Source organism: Engraulis encrasicolus, unplaced genomic scaffold, assembly GCF_034702125.1.
Source record: "Engraulis encrasicolus isolate BLACKSEA-1 unplaced genomic scaffold, IST_EnEncr_1.0 scaffold_128_np1212, whole genome shotgun sequence".
Classification (NCBI taxonomy): domain Eukaryota; kingdom Metazoa; phylum Chordata; class Actinopteri; order Clupeiformes; family Engraulidae; genus Engraulis; species Engraulis encrasicolus.
This window is the reverse complement of record NW_026944779.1, coordinates 58,122-79,510: the sequence shown is the minus strand read 5'-3', so window position 1 is coordinate 79,510 and position 21,389 is coordinate 58,122. Positions and strand designations below refer to the sequence as shown.

Here is a 21,389-nt window from a genome sequence, read left to right as displayed (position 1 = left end):
ATACATTTTGCACATTATTTTTTCCAAAAAACGTATCAAAAAATCATAATGGCACCCAAACCTGTAGAACTGGTCTTATACTTTCCATAAAGTTGATGTGGCAATGACATAATGGTCCATGTTCATGGCATAGGGGATTCAGATGAATAGTGTGACTTTTTTCATGTTCATTGAGGTGTTCATTTCCAATACCTTTGTATTAGATTGGCGGAATAGCTGTGACTCTGACAGAATTGTTATTTTGTATATTTACCACACTAAAATCATATAAATGTTGAAAAACACCAAGTCAACATATTTAAACATTAATTTTATGCACTGAAAAACTAATTTAGTTGACATTTGGTCTTTATCCTGCTATAAATCTCTTTGGGTTGGTTTGGACCCGAACAACACAAAGGCCACTCTTGATGATATTTTTTAATATTAGAGAAAAACTAATAAAATAAATTTGGGGATTGTTGTACTCTCATATCAGCTGTAATACATGGACAACATAATCACTAATTGTATCACTTTGGGAGGTATTAATAGTGAATTTATGCAGATTTTGATAGTTTTGGTCATCAAAAACGATTTGCATAATGTAAGATAAAAGATCTTTAAAGTCAAAAAGATGAATACATCAAGTAATATTTCCATGAATATGAATACATACCAAGTTAGCCATGAGATGAAAAACAATATTTGATGATAACTAGTGTTTTTAGGTATTTTATAGCTGAGTTTTGTTATCACGGGTCAAAAATGACCCGAACACCACAGGTGTATGCAGCTTATGAACACAACACAAGGGTTAACACAACTTGGTTGGGTTGATTTAAGGTTTGGCTGTGCACACAACATCACACCAAAGATGTGGCGAGTGATTGAAATAATTTGACAACTTGTTACACCTTTGCCGGTAACAAGCAGGCCCCTCACAACCAATCTGTCCATCAGTGCCTGACCACACCTAATTGCTTAGGGCTGGTAGACCATGATTCAATTGCTTGCACCTGAAAAACTCCTAATCAATTTGGTCACATGGTACTCTTTAGCCTGTATTTAAACCTGCAGCATAGTGCTTGTTTACTTTCATTGCAAGCAAGCTAATAGCGCTTTTGGCTTATGGCATTTGTTAGCTACATCTTGTGCCTTGCTTTGTGAGCTAGTCAGTAACAGCACATGTTACATTGCTTGCTCCATTGTGCACTTGATGTAGATCGTACGGTTATCTTTTAACTTCTTTAAGGAAAGCATTTGGTGATAATGCCCACTAGACTGCGTTCATACATGCTCAGCTGATATTTCTCTCCCATTGTGGTATAGACTGATAGATAAAGTATAAATCTTACATGTTTTCAGCAAATTTAAACATTATCTTCAGATAGCAGTGTGGCAAACTGATGCCGGGCGCAGGGTGTTTCAGTCATGGTGGAGGATGGGAGGTGCTTAAGTACCATGATCAGGGTACCTCAACTATGGTGAGAGATAGTGGGGCAGGACCAAAACACATTCACAATAATAAACAAGGTTGTGGGAACATCAGGAGCATGTCTAAGGAACCAAATATGCAACCAACAAGGTTAAGGGAACCATATGGGAACGGCAAGGGAACAAACATGACATGAACAGGAATAAAGTGACGGTGAGAGAACAATAAGGGAACGGAATGGGAACTACACATATAACATTCTACGAATGAAAATTAAACTTTCCTGCCAACCATGTGAGAACTGAAAAATAACCAAACATGACTCTGGGGACGTACCCAGAACTAAACTTGAACAAAGGGCTTGTGTTCCAGGAACCTTCTTAAAAAAAACGTAGAGAACCGAAAACCGTGACCTTGATACCGTGATATGAACCGAACCGTGAATTTTGTGAACCGTTCCACCCCTAGTGTGTGTGTGTGTGTGTGTGTGTGTGTGTGTGTATGTGTGTGTGTGTGTGTAGCCCCCTGTCTACTCCTTTGATGTCATGTTTTGAACAATATCTGATAATTAGTTTGTGTGTGTATTTTCTCCAGCCTCATGAAACGTAAACGACCATCCTCTCCAGTGCCGAGCTGTGTGTTCAAGAAGAGTGACCATGGATTCAGAGGAGATATTCCTGCTGCTCAGAGGTGTGTATCTAGTTTTTACAAACAATACGGTTTTAATCCTGTAATAGTTTTATTAACTCTATAAGCCGATGTGTCAGTTGGAATTCACGTTTTGCTTTGCACAGGAGGACTGGTTACCCCGTTAACTAATAACAACAACATGTGTTTTGTCATTAATGTGTTGTGTTCTCTGTATGTGCGTGTATGAGTGTGTGCGTACGTGCATGCATGCGTGCGTCGTGCGTGCGTGTGTGTGTGTGTGTGTGTGTGTGTGTGTGTGTGTGTGTGTGTGTGTGTGTGTGTGTGTGTGTGTGTGTGTGTGTGTGTGTGTGTGTGTGTGTGTGTGTGTGTGTCATACACAGCTTCCATTGTGATCCGTTAGGAATGAAACAGGTCCACAAATCTTGTCTGCTGAAGAAGTCTCAGTGTCTGATGGAGGGACTCACACATCAGGGAAACCCCACACTGCTCAGAGAGATCTACACAGACCTCTACATCACACAGGGGGGGATATGGGGGATCAATGAAGAACATGAGGTCAGACAGATAGAGAAAGCATCCTGGAGAAAGGCAGTCAAAGACAGGCCAGTCAAATGCAGTGACATCTTTGAACGATTATGTAAACAAGACAAAGCCCCATCTGCACACGTCAAGCCATCATCTAAAGAAGTCAAACCTATGGGAATTGTGCTGACAAAGGGAGTAGCAGGCATTGGAAAAACAGTCTCTGTGCAGAAGCTCATTCTGGACTGGGCTGAAGGAACGTCCAATCAGGATGTCGACTTCATATTTCCACTTCCTTTTCGTGAGTTGAACCTGATGAAGGACAAAACCATCAGTCTGGTGGATCTTATCAAGCACTTTTTCTCAGAGGTAAAGGATCCAAGAGTCTTCACCAGTTCAGAGCCCATGTTCATCTTTGATGGTCTGGATGAATGTCGACTTCCCCTTAACTTCTCCTCAAATCCAAAGTGCTGTGATGTGTTAGAGTCAGTCCCAGTTGACGTGCTGCTAACAAACCTCATCCAGGGGAATCTGCTTCCATCTGCTCTCCTCTGGATCACTACTCGACCAGCAGCTGCTGGTCTAATCCCTCGTTGGTGTGTGAGCCAGGTGACAGAAATTAGGGGGTTCAACGACCCACAGAAGGAAGAGTACTTCAGGAAGAAGCTCAGTGATGAGAGCCTGGCCAGTAGAGTCATTGCTCACCTGAAGTCATCCAGGAGCCTCTACATCATGTGCCACATTCCAGTCTTCAGCTGGATTTCAGCTACAGTAGTAGAGAGAACATCAGATGGATCAGGGAGTGTAGAAATGCCAAGGACTCTCACGCAGATGTACACACACTTCCTGATCATTCAGGTTACAAATAAAAACACCAAGTACAAAGAGCCTGAGATAAGAGATGAAGAGATGATTTTCAAGCTGGGGAAACTGGCTTTCCAGCAGCTGGAGAAGGGAAATCTGATCTTCTATGATGAAGACCTGAGAGAATGTGGCATTGATGTCACAGAAGCATCAGTGTACTCAGGAGTGTGCACTCAGATCTTCAAAGAGGAGGCTGGATTGTGCCAGAGGAGCGTGTTCAGCTTCGTGCATCTCAGCATTCAGGAGTTCCTTGCAGCATTATATGTGTTCCTCTGCTTCACCAACAGAGAGAGAAACATGTCTGACCAACATCAGTCCTCTAACCTCTCTGCTCTTTTCAGAGTAGCAACTTTTCAAGACCTACACAAGACTGCAGTGGATCTGGCTTTACAAAGTAGGAATGGACACCTGGACCTTTTCCTCCGCTTCCTTCTGGGCCTCTCTCTGGAGTCCAATCAGAACCTCTTAAGACAGCTAATGCCACTGAACACCAGCCAATCACAGAGCTCAGAGCCAACAGTGCAATTAGTGAAACGCAACATCAGTCATCTTAGGGATCATGGTGATGAAGATGATGACAGACGAATCAACCTATTTTACTGTCTGAATGAGCTGAACCAGCATGCTGTAGTGGAGCACATTGACAGGACCTCAGGAACTCTTTCTGTCGAGATGCTCTTACCTGGAGAGTGGGAGACTAGACAGTTTTGGTTTGAGACTTCAGGAGAGTATCTGGAGGGGTTTGATCTGCGGACGTACGTGAAGACACCTGAGATGGACCAGACTGAACTCCTCAGCCCAGATGATGTCCTTCAAAAGCTGACTGATGTGTTCACATCATCCACCTCAGCACAGTGAGTGTGTGTGTGTGTATGTGTGTGTATGTGTGTGTATGTGTGTGTATGTGTGTGTGTGTGTGTGTGTGTGTGTGTGTGTGTGTGTGTGTGTGTGTGTGTGTGTGTGTGTGTGTGTGTGTGTGTGTGTGTGTGTGTGTGTGTGTGTGTATGTGTGTGTATGCGCGTGCGCGTGCGCGTGCGCGTGCGCGTGCGTGTGTGTGTGTGCGTGCGTGTGTGTGTGTGTGTGTGTGTATGTGTGTGTATGTGTGTGTATGCGCGTGCGCGTGTGCGTGCGCGTGCGCGCGCCTGTCTGTCATGTTTCTTCCTATCTTTGTTTTACGATTCCAGTCCTTTTCTACATATACAGTACATGTAAGTTGACTAACTATAACCTGATGTCTCTCCTAGGCTGGATGACACCCTGTCAGAGAAGAGCCTTTCCTGTCTTGCCTCTGTCCTGACCTCACACTTCTCATGTCTCGCACAACTGACGCTGGAGGGCCAAGACCAAGGCCAAGGATCATCACTGCATGTGTCATCTTCAGCTGGGTGCCATCCAGACTGCAAGCCCTGGGAGTTGTGGTATATACAGTACAGTTTGTACATGTACCTGTATATGTATTTACTCTGTTATCCTCTTAGAAATGATGATAACGATGACCAATTATCAATTGGGCAGAAATACATCAAGGAGGCAAGTGGGTGGGAGACGTGACGCCTTGTTTTTTCGTAACATTGGTTAAAAACCTACAAAACTGTTATTTTTCCTTTAAAAAACAAATGTCAATGAAAGAAGATGTGATACATTATGTTTCATATTAGTCTTAGATGAGAAGAAACATTTTTGTTAAGATTCATGTAAAAGTTTATATGTCAAATATCCTGTGGTGTGACTGTAACATTAATGAAACCTGGAATATAATATATATATAAATTAACCAACAACATTTTGAATAACGTATGAAGCATTTGGCATGATTGCATAAATATTAACTTTATATTAAGATATGTGAACGTGGAAAAAAACCCAAGACAGAAATATTAACTACAAGTTCAATTTCGTAAAACAAATTGCGTCCTGTGGGGTGACATGTATGTCAATGTTTGTGAATGGGCAGCTGCAAGGCCAACTACAAGGGTCTTAAAGACTGGCTCCTAACCAGTCAGTACCTCAGTTATTGGAGAGTGCAGTGGAAGTTTAAGGTGACTATTAACCTCTTAATATGTCTACATATTGCAATGTTTCTGTCACGCAATGCTTAGGTTCGTTTAATGGTGTCCTGTGGTGTGACTGCTCTTATAGAAGGAAAAAACAAGTTTTTTGTAAATGAAATTTGATGTTTACATGAAGGTTTACTAAGTAATAAACAAATATTTTCTAGTATGGTCCAAGCACAGTCATTTTTGCAGCTAAAAATGACTATTTTTGGAAATTCAAAATGGCGGACCATGGAGAAGATCCCCCTTTGTAAGAAAAGTGCAATTTTCCCAGTCATAGTGAATACTTAGAATTTGATGCTAGTGGAAAGTATTCATGAAAAAGGTAACATTAGTGAATGGGCAGCATGAATTCTGGAAATAAACAACTTAAAATCTCACACAGTGTCCTTTAAGGATATTATTATTTATTATCCTGGTAAGTCAGACTAGGCCTATAACCTGAAATGTGAAATCCGAACATAAACTGATGTAGTTTAATTAATAGAATATCTCAGAGTAACACATTTTATTGTCCAGCAGGGATGTAGACATTTGAGTTTATTCCAAACATGTATCTTAAAGGAGATTCATATAGTTTTCTCTTAATACAATAACAGTTTAAAAGTGGTGTACAAACGTTGGACACAATTTTAATAAAAAAATTTATTAGTGGTGGGTCGTTATCAGTGCTAACTTGCTGCATTAAATTAATTATCAAAATTGTCAAAGTTGAAAATTGCTAAATATGCCGACGCTAAATAAATTTAGCCAAAAATATAAAGAAGTATTCCACTTCCTGTTTCTCCTAGCCTGATTATCATCGACGTTCAAATCTCTTCGAGACTTGGTCTCACCAAAAGCATAAAAATTAACGTTTCCAAAAAGTCATGGTTGACCCACCTCCCTTGGTTTGCTTGTGGTTGTTTATCACCAAAGTGGGAGGAGTTCCCTTATTTGGGGGAACTCAGAAAGTACTTGCATTGCTCTTGACCTGACTAGTTGCAATGCTGAAAGTGTTGCGTCACTAGGAGGGCACAGCCTGGCTAGTCTCTCCCTCAGTATCCTCCAAAATGCCAGCGGAATCGTGCAAGTATAGCCTACTCTGATTGGGTAGCTACCCACACCCCTGAACCTGTGCAAACATTTTGTAAACAAGACTACAGGCTTATTCTACTATTTTATGTACTGATTTGCGAATCTTATGACGGTTCAAAGTAAAAAAACAAAAAAAACAAAAAAAAAGCAAAAGCCTTTAAAGCCCACCTGGGTAACTCCAACTCCCATTCCCTACTAACAATTTTTAGTTCCAAGCCCTTGGTTCCAGTTTAGTTCTGGGTACGTCCCCAGAGAGTCATGTTTGGTTATTTTTCCGTTCTCACTTGGTTGGCAGGAAAGTTTAATTTTCGTTCCTAGAATGTTATATGTGTAGTTCCCATTCCGTTCCCTTATTGTTCTCTCACCGTTACTTTATTCCTGTTCATGTCATGTTTGTTCCCTTGCCGTTCCCATATGGTTCCCTTAACCTTGTTGGTTGCATATTTGGTTCCTTAGACATGCTCCTGATGTTCCCCCAACCTTGTTTATTATTGTGAATGTGTTTTGGTCCTGCCCCACTATCTCTCACCATAGTTGAGGTACCCTGATCATGGTACTTAAGCACCTCCCATCCTCCACCATGACTGAAACACCCTGCGCCTGGCATTAGTTTGCCACACTGCTCTCTTAAAACAATGTTTAAAACATTGTTGAAAACATGTTTGATGTCTACATTCTATAGAGGTGCTTAACTCGACTCTTTGAGGCGTCCGGATTGATTGGATCATTCCAAGGAGGGTACCCGGATTAGACGGATCACTCGGATCACACGGATCACTTATTTAAAATAGGCCTAAATAAAAATAAATAATAATAATGTATTTTTTAAAACGTTTATTTCGTTAAGTAGCTATGCGCCTCACCTTTGTTGTTCCATTTATCAATTCACGTTGATAAATCAAAGAGTAAGTTTGATCAACAAAACTCACTTTATGAATGTCACAGTTCCTAAACTCATGCTGCGATCCGACCCACCTGGGTCTCCTCACTAAACATGCAACCACAACTCGAACAGCCTTTGGCAGCAGTGAAACGGCATGTTCCTGATTTTGCAATAAATAATGTGTGTGTGTTTGTATTTAAGAAGACTAAAAGTCAAATATGTGAGAGCAGAAGTCTAGTTGAGCAGGGACAGTCAGGAGGCGAGCAGCAGATGACCACTCGCTTCCGCTGCCGAGTTGCCTTGCGACTCGCACACTCGTGGCAAAAACGAAACTTAAGCGTTGATCCGATCCGTAGGGGATTCGCTGCTACCAACAACTCAGTCAGGATTCGTCTCACCGAGTCGCCGAGGGCTCCGCTGCTGAGTGACTCGGAGGAGGGGAGTGACAGCAGTGTCTTTAAAGACGGTACGCTGTAACGCAGTGAGTGATAGTAGAGTCACGTCTGTAGACTATAATTTCCCTAAGAGTAGCCTACATACTGAGATGTTAAAGCGTTGGCAGAGCATTGTTAACATTTAGAAATGTAGACCTCAACAGAGTCAGAAGCACACACATAGGGAGTGTGGACCCGCGACTCAATTGGCCACAACAGGCTGGACGGATCAAACGGGCTCGATGAATGACGAGGCGGGAGTTGGTTCAGTTTTACTCAGTGAGTGTTCGTGACTGAACAGCATAGTAGGGAGATTAGAGAATGGCTGTTGTAGTCAACTAAAGAGGATACAGTCCGGTTTCACAATTTCTCGCGTTGTAACTGCCATTTTGTTGACATATTAATGAAATGCCGTCTGACCCGCCTTTGGCGGATCAATGCACGACAGCCATCCGGTCTGTTCGGATGAGGTCTTTACCCGGCTCTCCAACCGGATCCTCCGGGTTTTTTATCATCTCTAATATTTTATAAGTCAGTCTAAGACGAACTGCGCCTCAATGTGAGAGAAATATCAGCTGAGCATGTATGAACACAATCTAGTGGGGATTAATACCAAATCGTCGGCTTGCTACCAAAACCGCCTAAGTCCGATTTTGGGGTTTTCGGAAAACAGTGAAAAACTAGTCGCCAAAGGGGGCGCCAAACATCAGTGGCGGTTCTAGGAAATCTGAGACCCTGGGCAAAGAGCAATTGTGAGTCCCCCCTAATAATTTTTGTCAAAGGAGATTTTTGCAGAACTCCCCTTTTTTACTCCCCTACCACATCTGCATCATCCTGTCATCATGTCTGTGTCATTGGTCCACTACAAACAGTACCTGTCTAAGATGTTAATTTATTTTCTTTGAGTGCATCCCAATATGTGTCCTTGCCTCCTCCACTTGTGCTTGTCTCCTCGTCCCGCCTCCTGGCCCCTCCTCCGTGGAGAAAACAATAAAGTTTCCCAGCTGTCAGCCTCGCCACAACAACTTTTGAGGGACTGTTTTTCTTTCACCATCCCAATTGCAAATGAGAAAAAGACTTTACAATTGAGCTTTTGCAAGATATTGAAATATAATGCTGTTGTCAGTGATGTCATCATGACGAGAAGCAAGTGGAGGAGGCAAGTGGAGGAGGCAAGGTCACATATTGGGATGCACCCTTTCATTTATTTTGAGTGAAGCTGCAAATCAAACATGAAATGGCTCCTAAGGAAAACAAAACACTTTAAAATTAATTATTTGAAGCAGCACAAGAACAATGCACTGCACATTATTTTGATAGTTATACTATTTATACTTTTATAATTTTTATTCCAAACTTCAATCCTGGATATGGTGAATTATTGAAATACTTTTGTAGACCTTGTAACAGTCTAGCATGCTGGTAAATCTCATGTCTATCAACAGATTTTCACAGAGTTCTTTTACTTTCTAGCACTTTCAGTCATATTAGCTTCCAATGAAACATTATTTACATTTTCATCCAAAGTATGAGTCTTTTTGTCATTGTGCCAGAGCAATTGCCACAATGGTCATACATTCATTGCTCATATCAGGGCAGATCCCAACGGTAGTGCCACGCAGAGCAAGCCATGCAGTGACGCCCAATATCCATGTTGAGGTCCCATCAGTCATGGAGGAGGATGAAGGGGTGGGGCACTTCTTTGGTCCTTGTACCTCCTCACGAACTGTCTCCTCCTTGTTTATCATCTTTGCTTAACTTCTGCTCTTCTCCATGCTCATAGAACTGCCCCACCCTCCCAATCTTGCCCATGACCGAGGTAACCTGGTCATAGAACTGTGCCCCGCCCACTTCAACACCACGACCGTGGCATTCAGAATATGGTATAGAACCACTACTGGATACCTTGCACATTGGAGTTGGTCATTCTGCCATGTATGCAATAATGTGTTACACTGGTGACACCAACCAATTACTCTTCAAAATCTATTATAAAACATTAGATAAAGGTATGATGCAGTCCTCTATAAAACCTGTGATAACATGAAATTAAGCTCATGATTAATAATTGCTCAATTTGTTTCAAGGCTACAACTATCAATTAATGTAAGGCTACAGCCATTGTGTGATAAGATTATCTCAGACATATGCCTAAGGATGAAGTTTTGAAACATGGCCATTGTCTTTGAAGAGAGAGAGAGAGAGAGAGAGAGAGAGAGAGAGAGAGAGAGAGAGAGAGAGAGAGAGAGAGAGAGAGAGAGAGAGAGAGAGAGAGAGAGAGAGAGAAACTCTTAACAGATGTAAATAAACTGCTTCTTGCCCCCAAAATGGCTAAGTCAAGTTACCCAAGTCATGCACATTGGCAGAACAATTGTGCACAGGGCCCCAGGATGAATAGATAGGGCCCCCATACCACCTGCCAAGATCATAATAGGGCCCCTACCCCTGCCACCTGCAGGAGGGCCCTAGGCCTACAGGCAAATGCCCTTCTTGTCCTCCCTATAGCTACGTCCCTGGTCATTCATTTTCTCATAGGCAGTGTGTGACTTTATACATACAGATTTTTGACTCTGGTGACTGTTGTGATTGATCAATGACCCTGGCAGAAAGGCAGGGTGATGCAGCTGTGGTAGGGGAGTAAGTTTATGCCAAAATCTCATTTCGACCAAATTCGGACTTAGGCGGTATTGGTAGCAAGCCGACGAAATATAACCATACCTTCTACATCAAGTACACAATGGAGCAAGCAATGTAACATGTGCTATTACTGACTAGCTCACAAAGCAAGGCACAAGATGTAGCAAACAAATGCCATAAGCCAAAAGCACTAGCTTGCTTGCAAAGCAAGTAAACAAGCGCTATGCTGTGCCATGCTGACCAGCCAACAGGCAGGCAGGCAGGCAGGCAAATAACTAAAGCACTCTCTGACCGTCCAGGTTTATATACAGACTCAAGAGTACCATGTGACCAGATCGATTAGGAGTTTTTCAGGTGCAAGCAATTGAGTCATGATATACCAGCCCTAAGTAATTAGGTTTGGCCAGGCGCTGATGGACAGATTGGTTGTGAGGGGGCTGCTTGTTACCGGCAAAGGTGTAACAAGTTCTCAAGTTATTTCTTTCACTCACCACATCTTTTGTGTGATGTTGTGTGCACAGCCAAACCTCAGATCAACACAACCAAGTTCAGTTAAATGAATGAAATGGAATAATAAAAAATAGATTGTGTACATGATTAAATCTGGAGGAAATACTGTTACTAATATGTATATGATTTAATCGTGTGGACAGTCATCATTGCTTATGCTCTGAACAACACAGTATAAACAAAGTTGGGGGAACATCAGGAACACGTCTAGGGAACCAGACATGACCAGACCTATAATGTAACCATCAAGGTTATGGGAACCATATGGGAACGATGAGGGAACAAACATGAAAAGCAATAAAGGTACGGTGAGAGAACGGTGAGGGAATGGAATGGGAACCACACATATATCGTTCTGGGAACTTAAATTAAACTTTCCTGGCAACCCAGTGAGAACTGAAACAGAACCAAAAATGACGTATCCGAAACGTATCCAGAACCGAACCGGAACCAATGGCTGCTTGGTTTTTACTGTAACCAAAGGGAACGTTTCTAAGTGGTAGATTTTGGTTTGGTAATAACCCCAACCTTTAGAGAACCAAAAGTCAAACGTTCTCTTTACGTTCTCTGTTACTAGGGTTGTCATTGTGACACAGCACTCCACAGCACACAAGTGTTCACTGCACACAACTTAATTGAATTTATGAAATAAATGATATGAAAAGTATCTATGTACTTGCGAGATGAAAAATATTTGTTTAACCCTCTGGGGTCCAAGGCTTTTCAGAGGCTTTTAGGCTGCTTGCACCACCCTAACATTTTCAAGTATTTTCATTTCATATATATACATTTGGGACCTCGAAGGTCTGAGGTTTCTAATGGTGTGACTTATATGTTTCAATGACAAAAACTCACAGAGTTACAGATTTGTTTTTGGAGACACATTGCCCTCTGAAGGGCACTCGGACCTCAGAGGGTTAATCTACCCTCTCATTTTTGTTGGGACCTGGTTAAAAACTACGCAGTAAAAATGTGTAAATTCAACTCCATATCGTCGGCTTGCTACCAAAACCGCCTAAGTCCGATTTTGGGGTTTTCGGAAAACAGGGAAAAACTAAATTTCCTAGGGGGTGCCAAACACCAGTGGCGGTTCTAGGAAATCTGAGACCCTGGGCAAAGAGCAATTGTGAGTCCCCCCTAATAATTTTGGTGAATAGGGGATTTTTGCAGAACTTAACTCCCCTACCACTTCTGCATCATCCTGTCATCCTGTCTGTGTCATTGGTCCATTACAAACAGTACCTGTCTAAGATGTTAATTTATTTTCTTTATTTATTTTGAGTGAAGCTGCAAGTCAAACATGAAACGCCTTCTAAGGAAAAGGAAAAAATAAATTATTTGATGCAGCACAACAACAATGTACGGCACAGTTTTTTGATAGTTATACTATTATTTTTAATATTATTCCAAACTTTAATCCTGGAAATGGTGAATGGTTGAATATTTTTGTAGACCTTATAATAGTCTAGCATGCTGGTAAATCTCATATCGTCGGCTTGCTACCAAAACCGCCTAAGTCCGATTTTGGGGTTTTCGGAAAACAGGGGAAAACTAGGCGCCAGAGGGGGCGCCAAACATCAGTGGCAGTTCTAGGAAATCTGAGACCCTGGGCAAAGAGCAATTGTGAGTCCCCCCTAATAATTTTGGTCAAAGGAGATTTTTAGAGAACTCCCCTTTTTTACTCTTGCATCATCCTGTCATCATGTCTGTGTCATTGGTCCACTACAAACAGTACCTGTCTCAGATGTGAATGTATTTTCTTTATTTATTTTGAGTGAAGCTGCAAGTCAAACATTAAATGGTTCCTAAGGAAAACAAAACACTTTAAAAAATATGCAGCACAACAAGAACAATGCACTGCACATTATTTTGATAGTTATACTATTCTTCTTCATTTTTATTCCAAACTTTAATCCTGGGTATGGTGGATGACTTAAATATTTTTGTAGACCTTGTAACAATCTAGCATGCTGGTAAATCTTATGTCTACCAACAGATTTTCACAGATTTCTTTCACTTTCTAGCACTTTCGGTCATACTAGCTTTCAATGACACATTAATTACATTTTCATCTTAAGTTAAACTCATTTTGTCATTGAGCCAGAGAAATTACCTCAACGGCAATACTTTCGTAGTTCTTATCAGGGCAGATCCAGATTGCAGTGCTACACAGAGTAAGTCATGCAGTGGCATCCAATCTCCATGTTGAGGTCCCATCAGTCATGGTGGAGGATGAAGGGGTGGGGAACTTCTTTGGTCCTTGTACCTCCTCAAAAACTGTCTCCTCCTTATTTATCATCTTTGGTTAACTTCTGCTCTTCTCCATACTCATAGAACAGCCCCACCCCCCAACCGTACCCATGACAGAGGTAACCTGGTCATAGAACTGTGCCCCGCCGACTTCAACACCATGACCGTGGCATTCAGAACATGGTATAGAACCACTACTGGATTAAATTCACATAGAAGTATGATATACCATTGTGTGTAAACTAAAATAATGCACAAGGGACATCAGTCCAACAGTCTTTAATGACTATGCTGGAAACTATAGATTAATGAATTAATTCACAAATTGGTATAGGAAGTTTTAGATTGCAGCAGCCTTCTACAAACCACCATCTACATCAAATAAAGCACCTGATTAATAATTGCTCAATTTGATTCGTATAGCTTAATTTTAAGGCTACAACTATTGTGCGACAAAAATAATATCTCAGACACTGATGTCTAAGGATGAAGTTTTGACACATGACAATTCTCTTTGAAGTGAAAGAGAAAAAAACTCTTAACAGATTTAAATAAACTGCTTCTTCTAGCCCATGTCAAGTTGTTTGCATCAAAAATGGTAAGTCAAGTTACCCAAGTCAATCACATTGGCAGAACAATTGTGCACAGGGCCCCAGGATGAATAGATAGGGCCCCCATACCACCTGCCAAGATCATAATAGGGCCCCTACCCCTGCCACCTGCAGGAGGGCCCTAGGCCTACAGGCAAATGCCCTCCTTGTCCTCCCTATAGCTACGTCCCTGGTCATGCATTTTCTCATAGGCAGTGTGTGACTTTATGCATACAGATTTTTTACTCTGGTGACTTTTGTGATTGATCTATGACCCTGGCGGAAAGGCAGGATGATGCAGCTGTGGTAGGGGAGTAAGTTTATGTAAAAATCTCATTTCGGCCAAATTCGGACTTAGGCAGTTTTGGTAGCAAGCCGACGATATACTAACAAATTATCACAGCTTTATTTTACTTTTTAGTACTTCTAGCCATGTTAGTTTTCAATGATAGCATGATTTTCATTGTCATTTAATGCTAAGCACTCTGAGATATTGTCATTGTGCCAGATCAATTGCCACAACGCTCATGTCAAGGCTGACTTAGCTTGCAGTGTTACACAGAGATAGCATTGCAGTGCCGTCCAGTCTCCATGTTGAGGATCCATCAGTCATGGTGGAGGATGAAGGGGTGGGGCACTTATTTGGTCCTTGCACCTCCCCTCGAACTGTCTCCTCCTTGTTTATCATCTTTGGTTAACTTCTGCCCTTCTCCATGCTCATAGAACTGCCCCACCCCCCAACCTTGCCCATGACTGAGGTAACCTGGTCATAGAACTGTCCCCCGCCCACTTCAACACCATGACCGTGGCATTCAGAACATGGTATAGAACCACTACTGGATTCCATACATATTGGTGTTGAACTTTCCTCTGAGAGCAAATGACAGCAATCTGGATCTGCTTAATGTCTACAACATGAGATAGCAGATAAATGTATGAAATAGCAGATTGACATAGGTAGACAGTTGCAGCAGTTTACAAAACTCTGACTACATCAATTAAAACACCTGATTAATAATTGCTCAATTTGACATGTATAACTAAATGTTAAGGTTACAGTCTTTATGTGATAAGAAGAATATCTCAGACACTGATGTCTAAGGATAAAGTTTTGACACATGGCCACCCTACTAACAATTTTTAGTTCTACAAAGGTTCCTGGAACACAAGCCCTTGGTTCCAGTTTAGTTCTGGGTACGTCCCCAAAGAGTCATGTTTGGTTATTTTTCAGTTCTCACTTGGTTGGCAGGAAAGTTTAATTTTCGTTCCTAGAATGTTATATGTGTAGTTCCCATTCCGTTCCCTTATTGTTCTCTCACCGTCACTTTATTCCTGTTCATGTCATGTTTGTTCCCTTGCCGTTCCCATATGGTTCCCTTAACCTTGTTGGTTGCATATTTGGTTCCTTAGACATGCTCCTGATGTTCCCCCAACCTTGTTTATTATTGTGAATGTGTTTTGGTCCTGCCCCACTATCTCTCACCATAGTTGAGGTACCCTGATCATGGTACTTAAGGACCTCCCATCCTCCACCATCACTGAAACACCCTGCGCCTGGCATCAGGTTGGCACACTGCTGTCTTAGAATGATGATTAAAGTTGCTGAAAACATGTATGATGTCTATAATTTATATATCAGTCTATGCCGTACTGTACCACAATGTGAGATAAATATCAGCTGAGCATGTATGAACACAATCTAGTGGGGATTAATACCAAATGTTTTCCTTAATGAATTTTAAAGATAATCATACCATCTACATCAAGTGCACAATGGCGCAAGCAATGTAACATGTGCTGTTACTGACTAGCTCACAAAGCAAGGCACAAGATGTAGCTAAGAAATGCCATAAGCCAAAAGCGCTATTAGCTTGCTTGCAAAGCAGTTAAACAAGCGCTATGCTGTGCCATGCTGACCAGCCAGCAGGCAGGCAGGCAGGCAGGCAGGCAAATAACTAAAGCACTCTGACAGCAGGTTTATATACAGGCTCAAGAGTACCATGTGACCAGATTGATTAGGAGTTTTTCAGGTGCAAGCAATTGAATCATGATATACCAGCCCTAAGTAATTAGGTTTGGCCAGGTGCTGATGGACAGATTGGTTGTGAAGGGCCTGCTTGTTACCGGCAAAGGTGTAACAAGTTCTCAAGTTATTTCTTTCACTCACCACATCTTTTGTGTGATGTTGTGTGCACAGCCAAACCTTAGATCAACCCAACCAAGTTGAGTTAAATGAATGAAATGGAATAAAAAAATAGATTGTGTATATGATTAAATCTGGAGGAAATACTGTTACTAATATGCAGACGTAGGCCTATATGATTTAATCGGGTGGACAGTCATCATTGCTTATGCTCTGAACAACACAGTATAAACAAAGTTGGGGGAACATCAGGAGCACGTCTAGGGAACCAGACATGACCAGACCTATAATGTAACCATCAAGGTTATGGGAACCATATGGGAACGATGAGGGAACAAACATGAAAAGCAATAAAGGTACGGTGAGAGAACGGCGAGGGAATGGAATGGGAACCACACATATATCGTTCTGGGAACTTAAATTAAACTTTCCTGGCAACCCAGTGAGAACCAAAACAGAACCAAAAATTACGTATCTGAAACGTATCCAGAACCGAACCGGAACCAATGGCTGCTTGTTTTTTCTGTAACCAAAGGGAACGTTTCTAAGTGGTAAATTTTGGTTTGGTAATAACCCCAACCTTTAGAGAACCAAAAGTCAAACGTTCTCTTTACGTTCTGTGTTACTAGGGCATTGTCTTTGAAGAGGGAGAGAGAGAAAAAAAACTCTTAACAGATGTAAATAAACTGCTTCTTCTTGTCAAGTTGCTTGCATCAAAAATGGCTAAGTCAAGTTACCCAAGTCATTCACATTGGCAGAACAATTGTGCACAGGGCCCCAGGATGAATAGATAGGGCCCCCATACCACCTGCCAAGGTCATAATAGGGCCCCTACCCCTGCCACCTGCAGGAGGGCCCTAGGCCTACAGGCAAATGCCCTCCTTGTCCTCCCTATAGCTACGTCCCTGGTCATTCATTTTCTCATAGGCAGTGTGTGACTTTATACATACAGATTTTTTACTCTGGTGACTGTTGTGATTGATCAATGACCCTGGCGGAAAGGCAGGGTGATGCAGCTGTGGTAGGGGAGTAAGTTTATGTAAAAATCTCATTTTGACCAAATTCGGACTTAGGCGGTTTTGGTAGCAAGCCGACGATATGGAGTAATTGCAACACTGTGGAGAGTGAAATTCTGCCCTACAACGGCAGTATTGCATTGTTGTTGAAAATAAGGTATTATGATTTTAATTGTAGCGAAGGGGAGTAGAGTTGCCCAGCTGGGACATGAATCCAGACCTTCTGGGGTAGTAAACCGAGGCTCTGACCACTACACCAAGAGAGCCTGGCTCTTTGGTATATTAGTCAGAACACACCCACAACCCTAGTGATGGTCACTCCATCACACTGCCTTCCCCTTCGGGAAGCGCACCGGTGCGCTTCACACACTCANGGTGTACCTCATGCAACTGCCCATCATGCTTCTCCCATCCAGTGTGCCCCGTCATCAATGCTTCACCCATCACTGAGGTCCCTCACACTGGGGTCACCAATCTTGGGGGTCCCCTCACATGGAATTACGGCTCACACACAATGGGTACGCTTCCGATGGCCTCACGGTACCATCCCACTTCTGACACCATTTGTAGTGAAGGGGAGTAGAGTTGCACAGCTGGGACTAAACTGGGATAAAATAAAGTACTAAAAACAGCCTCACATCCATAATCTACCTAAAACTACTCAGGCATCATATCATAGGATGATCTTGAAGTCATTTTACTCAGTTACATTACTTTACATTACATTTGGCAGAGGCTTTTATCCAACGCGACTTATAATAGAGATCAATAGATCAATCTAGATCAATCTCACTTCAATCATGGAATTCATCTATATTAATTTAGATCTGTGGTCTTAAAAGTGGGGGTCTGGGGCAAGTTGGAAGAAAAACAAGAAAAAGAAGAAAAATATATAATTTAATAATTAATGTACACCAAAATAAACAAAAAATATTATTACCATTAAAGGGGTATGCCACTATTTTGGGGCTTAATACAGTTAAAATCGTTGGCCAGGGTTTATAAAGGTGGTAAAGTGTCTTATTTTTCATGTAAGCCATTGTCTTGCTTTAAGGCAAGTTAAAAGAGGGAGCATGTCGCTAAGCTAGTGAAAGTCAATGCATGCTACAGTGATCCATTGACTTTCACTAGCTTGGCGGCATATTCCCTCTTTTAACTTGTCTTAAAGCAAGACAACACTTAAAGGTGAGGGAGAATGGGCCTCCATTTCACATGCCTGACGGCAAACGGGTCAGTTTGTAACAATGCAACACCCCCTACACGTATACTCCACCCAACACTTTTTACACACGCCTCTTCAAAAAACGTCCACACCCACCCACATGTATTTAATTGTATTGTCGGTCACATGATGTGACACGTCCTCAACCTGAACAATAAATTGAGGATGGCTGTTTCAAGCATAGATTAACTTATAAGGGAAACCAAAGCACTTGGAAATGAATTGCTTGATGCAGCACAGCAATAATACATTGCATACGACTGTGACAGTTTTACCTTGTTGTTGTTTTTAATAGTAGGCTATTTAAGCAAAGATGAAATTGTGCATGAGTCTAAAACCTTGTAATATTTTTGTTTGCAGCGAGAAGCCTAATCTTTATCATTCCTTCATTCAATAACTGCATATTATATTTCTCAAATTAGTGTGATGTTTGATTGCCTTTTATATTTTGATAATTTTTTGTCAAGACTTCTCCGCAGTGGTAAACCTATAGATACTCTAACATGTCTTTTGAAGTCTCCACATACTGAAAGAAATTCATCCATTGCACTTTCTGTGATCAAATGCACACAAGAGCGTGTCTCTGTTAGCAGACTGTGCACTGAACAGTTGTTGATAGCTCAGAGGCGGTACCTTTCCATGCTCTGGGGATCTCTGTCATGGTGGATGATGGGGCAGGGCAGTTCAATGGCCATGGAGGAGAGCAAAAGTTAGCCAGAGAATGATACAAAAGGTGGAGACTAGTGGTACTTTGTGGTACTTTGATCATAGAACTGTCCCTCCCCCGCCATCACCCACCACGACTGAGCTAGCCAGATCATGGTACCATTCTACTGCACTATTTTAGAGGCATGATAAAATTCTTTACTGAACAGATATAATAGCAATGAATTCAGAGCCAAATGACAATAACACAAGTGGCCAAGGGATAATATCAATTCTGGCAGAAACATTTTTTTTTTATTTGTTCAAATACAAATTGCAGACTAAAGCAAATCTTAGACAAGAAAGTTACTCAGTACTGCAGCAAATAGGCTTACAAGCTAACTTGTAATGTGATGCAAGAGGAACAGCTGATGATTGCTCGATTGATGGAGCTCCATTTTATCAGTGTTAGAAGTTGTTATAATAATGTGATCATTCACCATTTTATCACGTCATACACAGACTTGCACAGAATACATTTTTAAATGTTTTTTTTTAAATTATTGTTATGAATAATATCATTAACAACAACAAATAACATTGTATGACAGTCAATGTCATGTGCAATGTGCTATTCCTGCTGTTTTGGCTGTGTTTGATTGTTTCATGCTTGAAACATCTATCTTTTATTCATTGTTCAGATTGAGGATGTGTCATGATGCCACGTCATGTGACAACCAGAACAATTAAAAAGAAAAAAAATCAGAGGGTGGGACAGGGTGTGAACATTTTGAAAGGGGGTGTGTGATTGAAAACTTGTGACATCACTTTGGTGTCAAAAGTACATTGGCCAATTTGCTGTCAGGCATGTCAAATGGAGGGTCTCTATCCTCTTTAACATGAAAAATAACATTTAACCACCTTTATAAATTTTAACTGTATTAAGCCCCCAAAATAGTGGCATACCCCTTTAATGTTTTTTATCCCAATGTGAGTTCACATATACAGTATGTATCTCAGTGATCTGAATGGGAATGACACACATACATCTTCTATGATTGTGAGAGCGGGTAAACAGAAAACAATAGTGTGGCACAGCCCATGTGAGGGGGGCCTTGGCTGGAATCTACCGGTATATGGCGGCCTTGTTATGGTGGAGCTTGGGAACCCCTGGTAGTGTGTGTGTGTGTGTGTGTGCTCATGCTCTCAGTCCTGTGTGTGTGTTCCACATCTATGCATATTCAGTATCGTGCTCTTTTCTTTCTTTCAGCCTGAAGGGATGTGATCTGACAGAGGAGATCTGCTGCTATCTGGTCTCTGCTCTGACCTCACACACATCTACACTCTGTGGGAGAGACCTGGGGAGGGTGGAGGAGGTGGAACGATTATGTTCTGCTCTTAGTCATCAAGACTGCAGATTGGAGACACTACAGTAAGTCACACTTGGTGTGTGTGCGCGTGTGCGTGTGCGTGTGCGTGTGCGTGTGTGTGTTGATCCTCTCTATCTGCAGGAGTTCACACACTGTAAAAAAGTGCTTCTGCCCGAAACGTCACATTAAATGTAAAGAAAGGGAGCCTGGTGTGCAGACTTTTTTTTCAATTTTCAAAGTATCTTGCTCAAGAACACATCGATGGGGTCAGGCAGAGCAGGCCTCAAACATGTAACTTTCTGGTTGTCTAATGGCTCCTCTACCACCGGAGCCGGTGTGTGTGTGTGTGTGTGTGTGTGTGTGTGTGTGTGTGTGTGTGTGTGTGTGTGTGTGTGTGTGTGTGTGTGTGTGTGTGTGTGTGTGTGGAGAGTGTGTGTGTGTGTGTGTGTGTGTGTGTGTGTGTGTGTGTGTGTCTCGTGTTGATGTGTAGTTTGTCTAACTGTATCCTGATGTCTCTCCCAGGCTGCAGTACTGTCCAGGTGTGTGTGTAGTGTTGAGGTTGTCTAACTGTATCCTGATGTCTCTCCCAGGCTGCAGTACTGTCCAGGTGTGTGTGTAGTGTTGAGGTTGTCTAACTGTATCCTGATGTCTCTTCCAGGCTGGATGACTGTCTCCTGTCAGATGAGAGCTGCTCCTATCTGGCCTCTACCCTGACATCACACACATCACGTCTCACACAGCTGCAGCTGACCCAGGAGGAGGAATATTATGACTTGGAGGCCTCAGAAGTGGACATTTTATGTTCTGCTGTTTGTCATCAAAACTGCAAACTGGAGAAGCTACAGTAAGCATCACTGTGTGTGTGTGTGTCTGTGTCTGTGTGTGTGTGTGTGTGTGTGTGTGTGTGTGTGTGTGTGTGTGTGTGTGTGTGTGTGTGTGTGTGTGTGTGTGTGTGTGTGTGTGTGTGTGTGTGTGTGTGTGTGTGTGTGTGTGTGTGTGTGTGTGTTATGACCCTCCCCACCTGCCTTGACTACTGTAGAGTACATACACACACTCAAAAGAGGTGCCACACGCACGCACACACGCACACACACACACACTACA

The 21,389-nt window shown here is 42.0% G+C and overlaps 1 protein-coding gene across 1 annotated transcript; it reads left to right on the top strand.

The window, feature by feature from the left end:
- The first annotated feature begins 2,470 nt into the window (after nt 1-2,470).
- Nucleotides 2,471-20,999, top strand: LOC134442223 (protein NLRC3-like). The gene is made up of 3 exons (XM_063192473.1): nt 2,471-4,308; nt 4,699-4,988; nt 20,944-20,999. The coding sequence occupies exons 1-3, from the start codon at nt 2,471-2,473 to the stop codon at nt 20,997-20,999; spliced, it is 2,184 nt and encodes a 727-aa protein (XP_063048543.1).
- Nucleotides 21,000-21,389: the final 390 nt, after the last annotated feature.

Excerpts from the sequence above, each read along its gene's own strand:
- LOC134442223 (XM_063192473.1), top strand. The coding sequence starts at position 2,471 with ATGAAACAGGTCCACAAATCTTGTCTGCTGAAGAAGTCTCAGTGTCTG. Across the intron at positions 4,309-4,698 it reads ACATCATCCACCTCAGCACA|GCTGGATGACACCCTGTCAG; the intron begins GTGAGTGTGTGT and ends TGTCTCTCCTAG. Across the intron at positions 4,989-20,943 it reads GAAATACATCAAGGAGGCAA|GCTGGATGACTGTCTCCTGT; the intron begins GTGGGTGGGAGA and ends TGTCTCTTCCAG.